Genomic DNA, 17,438 nt, shown 5'->3' with positions numbered 1-17,438 from the left:
TGAAAGCCAACATAAATCTACAACGCTTGAATTGCTGCAACAACAAGACACTCCGGTTGCTCTAAACAATGGCAAATTAAAACCCATTTGGTTATAGCGGAGCAGAAACCGTCTGATTAATGATAATCTCTCGGCCATCCTCCAGTAGTGTGTTCTCAATCAGGGGAGACCTTGCCTTGATCCAACAGCGGGGGTAGGATTGTTCTCCGAAATTAATGACGCGTTAGTCTCCCCTCTTGTTTCTACCTCCAATCACAGCGTTTACAACACAAAGGCCACCGAGATCACAAGCAATGCTTTGCTGAACATGATGTCATGCAGGGAGACCGACCAATGTGCTAATACAAGAGGGGGAGGAGGGCCTTGCTTGCTGGAGAATCGCTCTTTTTTTCTTCTCTATCTTCCTTGACGTGAACTTAACTTCACCCTAATTCATCTCAATAAAAGTCAAGTGCACGGTTAAGTCTGACTAACGTAATCCAGGACCGCTGACAGTGTCGCCGACTGGCGGGAGAAATTAAGCACGGGCTTTATGCAGCCAGAGGTTAATCGCGGGTTAGTCTGTCTCGATTTCTTCTCCTTCCTCCCCCAAGCCCCGTCGACGATCGCTTGGCGAAGCAACGGTCCTAACGATAAACGCCGCTACGCCGTCCGCAATTTTATTCGATACCCATCGAAATTTTATAATTCAAAAGAAAAGGGGAAAAACACTAAAGTGGAATTTATAAGCGACGCGTACGAAGATTCGATCGGAATTGATAAGGGCGCATCTGCTGTTTCAACGATTGACAAATATGTAAGGTCTTAAGATGACTCGCTCGCTACCAAATCTGTCGATACGCGGAGAAAAAACAGATTACAGATTGGTGATGTGTGTTAGATACAGGCCACCATTCGATTTTTCTCGAATTGTTGGCAGGTAATTCTCAAACGCCGCTTACGAAAATCAGACTTTTTCAAAAATTTATATATATAATGTTATAGATTATCCTCAAATTAACGAAGCTATTTTAAAAAAATATACTTGTTAATTTTTGTCATTGCGATTATAGCCTATATATATAATTAGGCTTTTTTTCCCTGTACTTTTTGAAAGGAGATCTTACTTTATGGTGATGATTCCTACCAAGTAATCATAAGTTATAATACGATCTCATATTAATATATCGTACCCGTGCCTCATTAAGAATTTGCGACCTTGGATCTGCGGGGTCGAAAGTTACAGGTAATCTAAAAGGACCGTCTCGTAATTCATTTAAAATTCTTTAACCATTTCGGAGCTTTGGAACATCTCGTGAGAAACTGTCATAGTCCAACAGACTTATGAATTACCCTTTGATACAGACTAATTATATTCTTTTAGGAACTTTAAAACGGCTTGATTAATTTCTAAAGTAAAGTAGCGTGAACGGGCAAAGAAACAGAAATACAATATCGCGCTAAAAATAAGCGAAAGCAACCTGATAAAGCAGTTTTTAAAAATTTTAACCGCCTTCAAAAATATTTATAAGGTAAAAGTATCAGCGGCTGCATCGTATAGGTTGCGAGATAAATAAGTATAAAAGAAAGAATAAAATACGTTAAGATTAATGCGAATACAAATTAAGTGGCTCTTACAGTTTTCAATTATTAATTTTAAAATCAGTTATTTGGTAAGCAAATTTGGTAAATAACGTTTCATTGGAGTAATACAACCGGTTAAGTCGATACAGTTTGGCGGAAAGAATGGAAAAAAAGAATGCCAAGAGACACGGAACAGAACGACAAATAAGAGAGAAACATCTGATAATCAGCAGAAAAATATTTTACCTCTCCGAATGCAAGCGGAACAAGCCAGACCAGAATTAATTACACATCTTCGGTATAATTAATAAAGTATATTTGGTGTTCGGACGCTTTTAAATAAGAAAAAAGTGCAACAATAATCTACCAGCTGGCGTAAGACTTCGATCAAATGGTAGAGAAAAAGAAAGTGGACGGGGAAAAAATGCGCGAAACCTCGATCAAAGTCACGAGGAGGGAAATCCGAGCCAAGAAAGACGAAAAAGTGCGCCTTAAGACACGAAGGGATAGCGACGGAGGAAGCACCCCCTCCGTATGTGGTGATGATCACTAATTGCATTAACCACAGCAGCGTTTGGCGGGAAAAGTTAATCAAGAAATAACGCTGTTAATTACGAAAGCTTTGTCTACGACTATTCTGCCTTAATTTGTGCAATAAAGGGTTACAACTGCCACAGATCTGATACCGGGCATGCCGTAATTACCAACCTCTCATTCGCCAGATGGCCAGCCGGCGTAGTAGATTACAGACGGCACGAGAGAGAGAGAAGTGCTTGATGTACGAAAAGCAGACACCTTGCAGTTCGGGAATTTAACATGTTGACTGGAGTAGAGCGGGTGTTATAACCTGTCACATAAACACGTGGAAATAGTCGTACGGGCATTGCACATAACGGCCACCCCGGACCGAAATGGTGAATGGCGTTCTCTCTCTTTCTCTTTGTCTCTACCGGGGTCATCCCACGCTAATGACTCTTCGGCATCGGTTTAGACCGACTAATTATCGCCTAACCCCTAAACAGTATTGCATCCCCGCTTGTTTTTCGATCCGCTTCATTGACTGCCTTCGCCTTGCTTTAAATTATTTAAGTTTTGGATGTAACAGCCGAAAACTCTGCTCCGGTGATTCTAAGAACGATCCTTTAAAAGTTACCGGGAGATTAAAAGTACTCTAATGTCAACTATTACTGTTTATTACTTGAAACGAATGGTTTGCTACGTGGATGATTACAACTTTTTCCTTTTAATAAATCTTAAAGCTGTCTTACCCGAATAATAAATTTAAAAAGTTTTATCGAACGGGCACATGATTAAAAATGCACTTTGTCAGGAAGATAAATCCATAAATTATAATAAAATATAAGCTATCGGGTTTTAAGAAAAGTCTTTTTGATAACAACAGGTCTTAACTATTTTTAAGGGGGTAGGAAAATCTCTCGACCCGTATCAATTGAAAACATGGACAAGCTTGGAAAATTTTCCAACTCAACTTACTGTTAGTCTCCGGACTGTTTGTAAGGATAACCGCTCTCTTGAACTTCTCCAAACCGATTTGTTTCGCTAAATGAATCCTTCGATAAATTGTTGATGGTCTTATGTTAAAGCAAGCATATCGTTTCCACCCTCCCCCAAGAAAAAATAACTTAAATGATATATTCATTCGACGATGTGGCTGAGATTCATTTTTTCTTTTGACAGTCGGTCCATTTTTCATTCCCTCTTCTCGGCTTCTCCGATGGACGAAAACGGGACCGGAATCCACCTCCTTCGTGTTTGTTTCATTATAGGATGATTGTGCTCGTAAATTCATATATAAAAAACTCAATTGACTGGACCAAATATAGCAGATACACAAATTTTAATTCTTTGTCTCTTTATTAACTAATGTTAACATTAACGCTCCGATCCATAAATCTACAAAACAAAAAGATATTTCTTCGAGTTGTACTAATTCAATTGGGAACGCGAAGATATGTCTAGATTTATTATCTTGGATAATAAAGATAAATCATTAAGGGAAAAAGGGGAAAAAAGGAACAGATCCACAAGTTATCTTTTTTTACCCCTCCTTTTTATAGCAGTGTTGTAAGTATGGATGGAATTTTTTTCTGATCTAATATATAATATTTAGTGTTGATTTTTTTAACGTCGCATTCCTATTTTTTATCTTTTCATATCTGCAAAGTTTTGCTTCAAAGAAGCTTTAATGCAATAAATTCGAATAGTAAAAATATTGGGTATTGGTTACCCATCTCAATTTAAAAAAAAGAAAATTTGCTATGTCTGTATCTTTCCAAGTTCCAAGTACTGAACAAAAACATTGTTGAAACTCTGTTATAAAACTGACAAAAAAAATTATCTAATCTCAAAAATATTGCAATGCCAATATTATTAAAAATAAGAAATTTCATAAGTTTATGGAAAAAAAAACCTTACAAGTTAAGGCAATCTTTTTTCTGTGCAGACTGACTTAAAATTATGATTCGAATTATTTACAACATTAACAATAATAACTCTATAAATCTATTGTTATATATGCTTAATTTAGTAATATAATTTAATCTGTTAATTAGTAAAAATACAAACTTTAAAGGATCTGTCTACTATTTAAAATGACGACATTGACATAAAACTAAGTAACACGTATAGGTAATAAATTATGAAATTTTTATGGAGGAAAGTATCAAAAATAGCAACAAATACATGTTGTAGAATGCATTGAAAACAGAAAATTAATTTCTGCATTGCCCTTTCAGACTTCTTTGTTTAAGCAAAAGGTGATCATCAATCGATAAATTCTGTGAAGCCGCCATCGGGGAAAAAATTTCCAAATAATTCAATACTACAATATTTATTTTGTAGGAGGAAGGGGAGACGGAACCCTTTCCATCTACTATTAATGTTGGACATTATTCTAAAATTACGAACTGGTGCGGTGTTCCCCTAGTGTAGGGGATGTTGGGTCGGGATTTCCTCTAGCTTAGAGGGGAATCTTTGAACCGAATAAAAACCTGATTTCAAATATATATTCAAACAATTATCTAAAACCGAAGGTCGAAATTAATAAAACGGTGCGTGATGAAATATAATAAAACATGTAAATGTTCTTAATTTTGCTTCCAGTTATACTCGTATAATTCTGTAGCGGTAATAAACTATAAACTTACTCTCGAAAAGATGTTATTTGTTAATCGGTATGGATTTAGAGTCCAAAAACGCGTCTGTTTAAATACCAATTCGTATTCAATCCGTCGTCAGCGGTGCGTCACTCCAATAGTTGCCATTCCTTCAGTCCCGAGGTCGAACAAACGCAACGCTAATGGTAATTAAAGGCAATAGGAAAACGGAACTCGGGGTGGGTGAAACACGAGTTATGAAAAGTGTAATTGAAGCATTCATTACGTACGTAGGATGTGCATCTGAATACGTAGATAAGCCGTCCTCTACATGTCTGTAATGAACGGCGTTGTTCCTGCAATTTTCTGCCTGGCTGGACTTTGCCACCCCCTGCGCTTTCCCGGGGCTTTTAAACGTCCCCGTATCGCCGTTCCTTTTGATTGTGAGCAAAGAGTAGCTAGACGGGGGTGGGGAAACGAGCGCATCCCCTTCCCGCCACTCTCTCTCCGGCTCCCTTCCTCCGGGGATGAAGAACAAAGCTAGAGACAAACTTGTTAATCCTAAATTTTTCTTCCAAATTAAAACAGATTATACAACTGACATCGTGTGGCTAGTAAAAATGTCAAGTTAGAAACTGTATAGATGTTGTTTATGGTCACGCCGACTCGACCACCGATGCGTGTCCGGCCGTGGGTGATAGTAATCGCAGGTGACACTAACCAATAGTGTGCACTCATCCCTGATGACATCATTTACGGTCACATTTTCTAAGTACACTTCTACAGCCACTGGGGCCTTTTCTTATATTAATTAATCCGTTTCTTTTTCGACGATTCTATCTATTATTAGCATTATTAATCATCGCATAAAACAGAAAATATCTCTCTCCTACGTTAACAACGTTAACGATAAAACATTTGAATATTTTTCTTCGTATATAACAAATTTTCGTAATGATTGATCGAAGCAATATGTATTATTTCATATAATTATTCTACATTCTAATATATTTGTTTTATTTCACGTGAAAACCATAATCAGTTATGAGGGAGTGATAATAAATTGTCAATGCAACTGTAGCAAGAGCAAGGAATGTTGAAGAAAAAGTTTTCAATCACGCAGATTTCCTTAAGGATATTATAAATATCTTAAGAATTCTATTGGAAATAGTTCATAATTTTATAAAGCATGACTTTCCCGAATCAATTTTTCTTTTGCAAGGACTTTATTATACGAGAACCTTAAGAACAAGAGCTTTCCAAGAAAGTTAAATCCTTTCTTTCTCTAACAACACCAGAAGAATATACAAACGTTTTGTTCAAGAAAAGGATTATATCTTGCATTTACTACAGATGAACAGATACTTTCAATTTTTATATTCGCAGTTTAATAATTTCTTTAATATTTTTAAAGTCACATCTATAAAAAAAAGATAGCCATAGAAGAAATACATCAATGTTTTTACACTAAGGACTAAAAAGGACATTTTCGAGTTAGAAAGATAAATTATAGAATAAAAGATTCTCCGAGAAAATATTAATTGAAAGGAGAAGGATAATTTGAAAATTTTAACAACTGGAAACGAGACGGGTTCAGTTAATAATTAGACATGAACGTCCCGGACACGGCCGATTAAACTCTTCGAAACTTAACGAAAGATTTGGAAATCAATGAAGTGTGACACTGCGACTGAAGAATCGGAATAATGATTGATCGATTCAAATGATCGTAATAAAGATCGAACATGTGCCATTAAGGTGCTCTGCCAGTAGTTTTCACGGCTGAATGAATCACCTGACTTAACATTTGCGTGTCTCGATTCCAAAAGGCATTTGGTCAAAAAAGAAACGCCTCGGGGGACACACTCTACCGAGCAAAACGTAAATTTTTCACCTCCACCAGCGCCAAGTGACGTTTCATTCAAAGTTTTTGCGAAAATAAAGTCTGCTTGTCGGGCTTTTCGTATTAAAAACGAAAGCCTAATTAAATCTAAAATTCCCCTAAGAATCTATTTTACTTAACACAAAAATTTTGTTTACAAAACATTTAATAATTTAAATAAGAAAATAACAAACGTGGAGGTAGAAAGGATAGGAGGAAGAGAAAGAAGGGGAAAAAATAAAAAGTAAAAAAAAAAGAATTTTTAATAAAAGATAGCGGAAAGATCCAAAAGATAAAAGATTGTCGACGGAATTGCAATTTTTCTACTTCTCTCGAAAAGCTTAGAAAAACGATTCTAGATATAATTTTAAGTCATCGAGTCACTTTTTTAATTATTAAGTTTTGGAAAGAAAAGTTGTTTGGTTATATCTCGTCTGGCAAACTGAAGCTGGAGCTAGTTTATTACGAATTCGGAAGCTCGGCGATATTGGAGAAGAGGTAATGAAGGAAACAAACGAGGGACCCGTGAAAAGATTTGGATGGTCTCGCGATCCGAACGGGTAAAAAACGAGTGGAGAGTGGCCACTTGTCCGGCAATTACGGTGGGTAGAGTCTAAGTCCCAGTAAACAGTATGCTTTGCAACATTACTTTGCGGCAGTTGGTGATTTGTAACGTCGTTTCGTCTAGTTCTAATTAGAAAGCCGGACTTAGAATACCAGGTGGAATGGAGTGAAGAGAATTGGGAGGAAAATGCGAAATTTTATCTACCGTGAACTGGTAGGAATGGACCACGTAAATTCACACTTTCTACCCGTCCACTAGACGCTAGACGTAAGGAGAGTCCCACGGGGACCATAGCGTTTCCCCCCTTCAAAAACACATACTTCCATCCTTTACATATTTATGACCGTTGTCTGACAGGTCCATCCACTAAATCCGAATATTTGTCCATCACCGCTGCTGTCTTGGTCATAAAATGGTTGGAGGGGAATTTAAACGGGCGCGCGCTTACCTCACGCGATATTCTGCGGACCCGCGAGAAGAGGGGGGACGAAATAACTCCATCTGCAGGGCACATCGATTCCCTGTCTCTGTCGCATCAGGTTTTATGTAAATCCTTGTTTTCTCCTCACTCTGAGTTTCTGATAGGATGTGAATTAATCATAGAGTGGGTTGGAGTTTCCGGACTGAGTACAAGTGTCATCTTCACAATTTAATTGTTATTGAAAGCGGCCATTGTTTGCTATACTGCCACGAGGAATATCTATCTCAGAAACGCATTTAAACTAAAAAAACATAGTATTATATATGAAAGTATATTTTCCATCTTTAATTTTCTTCTATAATTTAAAAAGTGTAAAAATAAAAAATGCACTGAATTACATTCATATTTGATTTGTTTTATGTAAAGAATTATAGTTTCAGGTACCCGAAAAATTCTTTTAACTCGTACGAAAGGAGGGAAATTTTATTAATTTCGCATAAATATAAGAATTTATCTTAACGGTTAACAGAATAAACAAAGAATACGATAGGAGGAAAATAATTTCATTTTCAATCTAATACGAAACAAATAGGCAAAGGTACATTATGACTTCCTGAAGAACTTTTTATCTCGACGATTATTATATATCATTATTTTTATCAGTATCGTTTCAGATGAAAGATAATGAATAAGAATGTTCTAAAGTAGAATATCCGGTTAAAAGTTGTTAATCAGTTAGAAAGATATGGTAGAAGAAATTAATCATTATCTTCTAGAAATTGTATAATAATTAAAAAATGAAGCAAGTAATTTTAAAGTTTATGTGGAATTTCAATTTTAAAAATAAATCACTTTCACCAGAACTGGCAATTTTTAATTTGAACGCGAATCTGGGACATAAGTTACTCGAGGAAAACTTACAGGAATCGGATGAGTTGTAGGATCTTATATACACAGTATATATTAATTTTGTAGATAAGAATCTATTTTCGATCCCCGTCTTGAATATTCTGGTCAAATTTAATCGCTATCTCCTTAGTGATATTTAAATAGATACCGTAATTGCGGAAAAAGATGTCAATCTACAAGGAACTGTTAGTCAGAGAGCGTGGAAGACCTTAGCTGCAAAGTCACCCGCCGCGAAGGGGAAAGAGTAAAAGTGACGACCTCTATATAAAATAGGCTATCCCCGCGTCCAATCATCAGGTAAGAACCTATCCGGGACACCTGTGAGATCATTACGAAGCAGGACATTCCCAGGACCCTTGGGCCACTATTTTTGTTTATTATGCCGACGATGTTGCGCATCCTCCTAATCTATTCGTAATCGGCATTTTTCCAGTAATAAGGTTAGGCGACGTCTTCATAGCAACCAAGGACGGCAATTTGGTGCAGTTCCGCCACGACAATAGTGTTACTTGTCGGTGGCAAATCTCGAGAGATGATGGATGAGAATAGTGTACCTGTGAGGCGTGGGCGGGTAGTCCGTTCACCTGTCCGGCTAAAGATGTAAATTGCTCAAGAAAAGGTTGGGGAGAAAATAGCCGATGCTGCAATCTCCGCATATTGTGCGTGACTAGGTACTTCTCTGGCTGTTTTTCCTGTAGGTAGTTTTTCCATCCCCTTCCATCTCGTCCAGTCGACGGCATTCTTAAATCGGCTACCGAAAGTTGCCCTTCTCAAACATCTGTAAACAGTCACGCTAACAGTTGCCCGCACGGCTTTACACTTTGCCTTTGTTATTGTCGGGTCTATTTTCAAGGTGCGTGTGCCAATTCCATTTTCCGCCCCCCTTTCTCGCTTCCAGGTCGTTTGGCCGCTCGGATCGAAAAATGCCTATGCCACCCGACAGAGTATAGAGAATTCTAATGGTCGCTTTTGTTTATCTTTTGCTGAAAAGGATCCGATCCAACAGATCTGGACCATGCGTGGCTCTTCGCTATCTTTCTAACCAATAAATCACCTCGGTTCCGCCATTAATATCTCCTCAACAGATATCCCTGTTTATATATTCGATACGTTTCGGCATTTTTATAAAACGAATGATAAGCTATCCAAAAGATCAAACAAAATAATGCATTTAAAAATAATGTCACGTCATAGACCTACTGTTTACTGGTCTCGCGACATTTTTCATGTTTAAGCCCCGGGCTTATTAAAAATATTGGTGAGTTGGGAATGATGAACGAGACCGTCTATTTTTCAAAATTATAAAGAAGAAGAAAAAAACATGGCCGCTAGCCCCGCAGGTAGAACTTATATGAATTTTTGTTACCATAAATTTCCCTGTTTAAAGTATAAATCTAATTCGTGTCAAAACAGTTCAAGGGGTGCCTCGTTATAAAACGAAAACAAGAGATTCAGACCAAAAAGATAAGTAGATAAAGTTTTATATTTAAGACTCAAATGCTATATTGTCGAATGGACATATTCTAAGAAGGAAAAACAGAATCGTTAATGATAGCATCGCTAACAATCCGGCTTTGGTCTAGATAATTGCAGATTAAATTCTGTACGGAGAATGGCATCAATACCACTAAAATAAGTCACATTTTTTATAAAAAACGAGCTTCCTTTTCTTTATGGGATTTGAAAACGAAACGGAATACAAGAGAGCATCATCTCACGGATGGCGAAACAGGATAACTTTCATAGCTTAATATTATGGACAAGATGACGAATCGCTATCCGACTGTCGTCCATCCAAATCGAGCTTCGAACTCGAGACTAAAATTAGTGGCTGTGTCTTTTACAAAATGGTAGGTGATCACATTCAAACTATTCTGAGTTCAACCATCCGCATCATCTCTTCCAATCAGACGACAGCACTTGTTACACCAATCTGGTAAGGATGTTGACACACGGTGCGTGGGAACATGTCAGTCACGTTTACTCACGCGTGATAGCCACGATTTCGACTCTGCAAACGATATATACGCGACGAGGGTGGAGCGGGATTGTTAAGAACCGAAGTAGTTTGTTGCCCGAAGGTCTTTACGGACCATTTGGTAATTCATCTATCTGAGAACAAACACGAATTAAAAATTGTTTCTAGTCATTTTTCTTATTTACTCTAATTAAAACCGGCATAATAATGTTTTGTTTACGTTCTCCCCGTTAGATGATGTGACATTCATCACATATCACCAGAGAAATTTCGCTTTTAAATTAATAATAAAGTCGTTTATGCGTTATTTTTCGTGTTTGTGTCTTATATAATATTTTCTTACTAAATAAATATTTAAGAAACGAAGCGTAGAGTAAGATAATTCAAAGTAACGCAAGCTAAACAAGAATTATAGTAACTTATAGGCAAAATACGAGCTTAATTAAGCAATTAAAATTAGGATAGAGACTAAATATCATTAATTCTCCGAATTTCCTACGAAGGAGAGATTAAAAAAAGATCAGAACAAAGCAGAATAATATATATAAAAAAAGTTTCCATAATTGTTTCTTCTCACAATCGCCTGTGACTTCCGGTCTGGTCGTGTGGACATCCTCATTAAGTCGTGGAAGGTTTTTAGCCGTCACTAATTCTCCACCCGCCACGCGTTCTAGCCGATCGACAACGACTCCTCCCTCCCTCGCTTTTGTATTCAAAACATTAGTTTTTTACAAAAAAATAAAAATCCGGTACTTCTTACCATCCATCCGAGCAATTACAAAGACAATGATTCCAAAAAGGTGGACGAACGTATATGCCAACAAAAAGAACCATACAGTCTCATAATGCCCACAGTAAGTACATGATTACGTATAGGCATCATTTCGTGTAATCAATCAAGTAGATCGATCATTCACTCACCTGGTTGGCCCTTTCGAGATCGTTTATGATGATTTCCATCTCATCTGACCTGAAAGAGAATAAACATTAATAACTTTATTTAACGTTGGACCGTATAAAAGTTTTCTTCGCTTTCGATCATTGCTACTAATTGGCATCTTTTTAGATAAATCCGGTTGTGTGACTTGCCTTAATCTTTCAGTATCGACACGCTGACACGTTCACCAGCCAGGACAAAGCTTAAAAACGTAGCGAAGTCGACTAATGCGTCCGACAAAAGGATTTAAAACCATTGCAGGTTTTAAATCCTTTCGTCGTCGTGTTTGCTTAGCTTCGAAATGAGGCTGATAAGTTAGAAAATTCTTCGAAAGAATTATTGTAAAAAAAAAAAAAAATTACCTTAACTTAAAATCTAATGATGCGGTGAAAAACCAAACTAGAAAAATTCCAAATCTATTCCGGTACATAAAAGTTCTCTGCGCGTGTTTAATGATACGCAAAAGACATAAAATAATAAACATGTAGTAATTCCCCGTCTGATCCGAAATCCATAAAATTCCTAATACCCCCCGGATTAACGGATTAGAAAGTTTTTAACTTACTTGGCATGTGAATCTTCTTCGTATTTCGATTTCAAATCGAACAGTTCGGATTGACTACGTTCCAAGGCTGCAAAGAAAGAGGAAAAAAAGAATAACAGAACTATCATTTAGCCGTGGGCGATGGTTCGAAAACCGATTACATCCGAGTATTCGGATCGTCTCGAAAAACCTAGGTAAGGAACAGCACTTAGTTAACTGAGCCGTAGTTAACGCTGGATGACTTGTAAGGGACTGACCTTAATGGCCGAGAGAGTCATCGAGTTGATGATTCCTCCATCTCACAAAGAAACATTGGTCTGGCTCCAGATAGGGACGGTGGCGGAAATTTTATGGAGCGCGAAAATTGTTTATTATTATTAATAATTAGGAGAAAAAGCGACGCGGTTTTCTAAAAATCTATCGAGCTAATTATTAAGGCCCGGTTGATCGAGGCAGAATAATCTAAAAGTTCTCGAATTAACTAAAAGTCGTTAAGGTGCAAATTATAATTTTGCTAAATTCGGCAAACAAATTAAATATATATCACGGAGGGTGACAGTGTTTTCCGTCTCGTATTTCGTTCTCTTTACGTTTTCATGCAAATGAAAATGCCAGCCGTACAACAGGTTAAGGTATCGACTAAGAGAAGAAATTAAACTTATCCTGCGAGATTCCATTTTCCTCCAATAATCGCTAAAAATATCCAAACCGAAAGAGAAAAGGGGGAAAGAAAAAAAGAGTCTGAAAGCTCCCGCATTGCTAGAAGCAGAAACTTATAGTCGCGAAAGAAGGGTTTATTATTATTGCCTTCTATTAAGGAAAGACCAAGACAGGTTGAATTATGAGTAAATTAAGCTGAATGTGAATTAGTGACTAACATCAGAAGTTGATGAGCCAGTGGACAGAGTCAACGTTGGAAATGTTAATATCCTTCCCTGTTCATTTAAGATAATTCAAGAATTGGTGCACTAATTATTCAGAAGGGAAAAATGTAAGAGAAGTGATTAAATTTGCAATTAAATTCCTAAAGAACAAAAGGTAGCTGGTGTGTGTGTGCTTTCGATGTTTGCAGCCAATATAAAGTAGTCAGGACAGTTTCAACTGTTTCTCTTTCTCACCCAAAAGTCATTTCTCGTAATGGTACCGAAAGTATTTCTGCAGAATATTTCATCCTTTTACCAACACCGAGCATCTAATGGAAGCGAATCGTTTACCCACACTACAATTTACTCTGTCCAATGCCTTTTGTCTGCTTCGGCCAAAACCAAGACTGGCTACGAGAGGAATTGAAAGAATGGAATTTCTTCAGCGATTGTGCCGTCATGCCGGCATACGAGATTGTTCCGCCTCTTTCAATCCCGCCAGATTAGCATCGACGCTATTAAACTATTCACTCGGACAATTCCCGCTTATTAATTTGTGATAGAGTCGACGGGCCGGCAACTCACCACTTTGGAGCTCGGTGATTTTCTTCTCGGCTTCTTTCACTTTCTGAGATAGAATAGATTGGTTCTCGTTCAGTTGTCTTTCACGCTCGCTCAGCAGTCTCTGTAGTTCCTTCTCCTTCTCTTTCGCCCGCACCTGTCAATAGGAGAGCACAGGGTCAACTAAGACCTCCTGTCATTCTGTCACTTCTGTCTACTTAGCTTCTAACGTCAAACTTATCAACTAGGCCTATATTTTGAACAGGTGAGGAAGCTACAACACCGAACCATGGGCAACAAAATAAATCAATTTTAAGTCGAGATGAGAAATTTAAGTTATCCTCCTCTCTACTGGAGAAAGACGGGATATGTTGTTTAGAACTTTCAACTGAACCAAATTCGAAGTAAAGATAAATAAATCAAGATAATCTCTTTCTAAGGCTATTTATCACAAAATAAATAAAAATATAAGCTATTGCATTTATATACATTAATAAATATCTATGTATAGAATGGCGTTAAATGTTATCTGATTACAAAAATCTTGTAACTATAAATTGACTTAATTTCCAACTCTCGGAATATTTCTCGACGTGAGGCTCGACCTAAGCTATGCGAGCTAATTAACCATAACCACGAAGCAATTACACAAAAGCATACTTTGTCTGAAATCAAGTTATATCGATTCGCGAGTTATTTATGCCGGGAATTAATTGAGAAGAGGATCTTGGCCGTTGCATCACTTATATCAAAAAGAGGTTGATTTAATAAGCCAAAGACGGCCGAGAAATCGTTCGAATAGCTATTTTCAGCCGCATCTCGATAATAATTCGAAATTTCTGGTCGTAATGCAGACTTCAAACCAATTGCCTCTATCATAATTTTGTAATTAGTGCGCAATCATCTGTTAAATCAAAGCCTTTGATAATATCTCGTCTTCAACGGAACTATTTTTGTCGCCCCTCAATTAAAGATATACTAATTCCTTTTAGATAATAATAATTATAATCGTCTAAGGATATTTTCAAATTAAAAAAAAGCGTATATAAGTTATACACATATATTTTTTCCTTTCAATTCACTATAGATGACATTTAACCTTTGCGATAATCATGTTCTTTCAATAGAGACGTTAGGAAAAAAAATTCGGATAATCAGTTGGCCAACCGAATATTTCCTTTTATGTAGAAAATATAATATTTTTTTTTATCCTCTTTTGTTAAAAATGTATTAAAAAAACAAGGAGGACTCCTTGCTAGATTAGCATTTAGTTTCTATCAAGCCGCAAACTATTGTCGATCGTCCAGTCCCTGTGGCAAGCTATGGCATTATTCGCTACTAAATTACGCTACTTTCTACACAAACAACCTTCGACGATTTCTTTACACGGATGATTTGCTACTAAAAGGAGATCTGCTACGTTCCTATTGTGTCGAAACTATTTCAAATGCATAATAAAACGTATAATTTGCATATTTGTCCCTTCGAACTTAAACTGAAAGGAGCTTATTAATTCCTTATTAATTTCTATTGAAAATTAATTTTCTTTTTTTCAGTTTAACGAGTAAAAATTCTCGTCATTATCATTTCGTAAAAGACTTCTTTACAGATATAAAAAAAAATATCGCGTAATAAATTCACGACGTCTTCGTGCCACACGCTTTATTGAATTCACAATAGGCGTTTATTCATATCCAATAAAATCTACAGAAATTAGGTTACATTAAGAGAATTATACAGAATCGCAGTTGTTGGTATTGTACGGTTATTGTACGTGATGTCATATCGGATGTTCGATAGTTAAACATTTAGTTAACAGGATTGCTATTATTCGCGTGTTAAGGCGACGATGCCGATGGAAGATTCTCGTCTGAAAACTTGTTAACATACACATTACCAACATTCTAGTTATTTTCTTCTCGATATTTTTTTCCATCTCTTCGCGACGCGATGTTGACGCCAAAATTTATCGAAGACAAGGTCTTTTCTATCAATTGATCGATCGCGGTCGACGAGGACAGACCCAAAATAGATTAAATTGGATTTTTTATTATGAAAACTATTTTAAAGTAGCGGTATCTCGCGGGAAATTAAACATCTGACTAAAAGTATCTGATCCCAACAGTTGATGTTTACGAGATTTGGCATCTAGGTGACATTTTCTTCTTTCTTTTCCTCCTGCTGAATGGAATTGTGATATCTTTAGGTATTCACTTAGCTGCTTTACATAAAAATATACGCATAATAATGGTGTCTGTGTATCTCAAAATAGAATCGAGACTGGATGATAGCTTTATATCTATAAAATACCACATGGATAGATAACTTTATATCTAAAATATGTGGAGGAAAGTCTTATATTATCATTGCACAAGAAATTATTTGTGTATAAAATAATAATAGATTTGACACTTTATAAATTACCACTTTGTATGCAAAACATCAGATTATAACGTATGAGATTAGGTAATTTACAAACTCGATTACAGTGTGAATATACGGAATGAAATGGACTGTATTGTACGTTCTTAAATATTAAAAAAATAAATAAAAGAAGGGAAAAATTGATGCGTTCTTTCTAATATTACATAGTATAGATTTTGATATTTGAAAATATGTGTATAATAAATATTCAGAATATTGAAAACGTTTTAATTATTCATTCAAAATAACGGCTGAATGCAGCCGAATTTATATGAAAATCTTAACCGAACGACAGTCGTGTAATCAATAATATTGAAATAATTGTTTTAATTTGTTCATTTTTAATTAAAATTTATCACTTGTATATGAAATAATTAATTAGTAAACTGTGGCTGAAAAATTCCTGATTTTGCGAATATTCATACAAACTTTCTAACTGACAGATTATAAAAAAAAAAGAAGGACTAAATGAATTTTCATTAGGTAGATCTATCAAATAATGATTAGATTATAGGCCTGTATTGAATCGCCCTTCGTGTAGAGAAACTTATGAATTATGTTCCCTAATTAAAATCTTTGGCGTATGCCTATTATGATTACACTGTATTAAACTTTAGACGTCTTAGAAACAAATCTTGCAAGGACTGTTTGAAAATGTTATATATCTCTATTCACGACTTTTGTTTAGAAGGTCAAAACACGATCTTCAACTCGACAATAAAGTAAACAGATCGTAATCACGGTTCCTAGATATAATTTAAGAGTCAGGTAGAAACGTTTCGTGTACAAAGAGTATGCCAACACATTTCGTTTATGTTAATTTTTGCAGGAAGCTTATTAATGATAAGTATTCGTATGTGTACAAAGAGGTCAAATTGTTCAAGGATTGTCTGCAGCTATCTATGCATACTTGATTATTATTATAGCTCGTTTTAATTTTAAGTAAACGTCGCTATTCTTCCTCGTTTGTGTTTTGATATAATAATGAATTATAGATAATGACGATAAACTCCTTCGGGATATCGTGATTAAATGTTGCGTTTGGCATGCAAAAAAACGTACATTAATCAGCTTAAAAAATAGCTAAAACACTTGAAACATTAAACCCGGAGTGTGCATAATAATCAGAATTAAGGCGTATATTGCTGCAAACGTCGTCGACAAGAAATTTCTACATAAAACAAGTAGCCACGTGATCGACAGTGCGGTTATTCTGGTAAAAGAAACCGCGAATTTAGCCTAATTGGTCTAAGCTTTGCCCGACTTTCATAATGTAAGCAATTCTCTCTAAACGAAATTGAATATTTTTCAAGAGGCAATACCCATTTTAGTTAGGTAAAAATAAGTATTTTTCCAATTAAAAATGGTTAAAAATTAAAAAAATAATAATAAATATATAAATAAAAGACAATGAAAGTAAAGAGCCCAAACAAGCCAATTAGAGTAAGGAATTTAAACAATTGGCTTAAATCCATCACCGGAGTTATTACACCAGCGCATGCGTAAATGGAATCAACATATGCAACAGTTTTGCCAAATTAAATTCATCAGTTGTAATTATTTCCATTTGGAAATGTCGCGTAGAAACGGGGAAAAACCGCGCGAAAGACGAAGAAAAAAACGATAACAAATGCGCCTAGTGGGGAATATATTCAAGAATTGGAATAAAGGGTTT

At 36.1% G+C, this 17,438-nt stretch overlaps 1 protein-coding gene across 5 annotated transcripts in view; it reads right to left on the bottom strand.

The window, feature by feature from the left end:
* Positions 1-17,438, bottom strand: part of LOC111622116 (homeobox protein cut-like 1) — a 193,662-nt gene that overhangs the window by 49,869 nt on the left and 126,355 nt on the right. For all 5 annotated transcript variants that reach the window (XM_023364437.1, XM_023364442.1, XM_023364438.1 and 2 more), the window contains exons 6-8: positions 13,364-13,496; positions 11,937-12,003; positions 11,356-11,404 (exon numbers count right to left, since the gene is read on the bottom strand). In XM_023364437.1, the coding sequence (XP_023220205.1) occupies positions 11,356-11,404; positions 11,937-12,003; positions 13,364-13,496 (249 nt within the window). The remainder of the gene's footprint in view (positions 1-11,355; positions 11,405-11,936; positions 12,004-13,363; positions 13,497-17,438) is intronic.

Source organism: Centruroides sculpturatus, unplaced genomic scaffold (assembly GCF_000671375.1).
Source record: "Centruroides sculpturatus isolate CEXI.00-Female unplaced genomic scaffold, Cexi_2.0 scaffold308, whole genome shotgun sequence".
Lineage (NCBI taxonomy): Eukaryota > Metazoa > Arthropoda > Arachnida > Scorpiones > Buthidae > Centruroides > Centruroides sculpturatus.
This window is presented reverse-complemented; position numbering and strand designations above follow the sequence as displayed.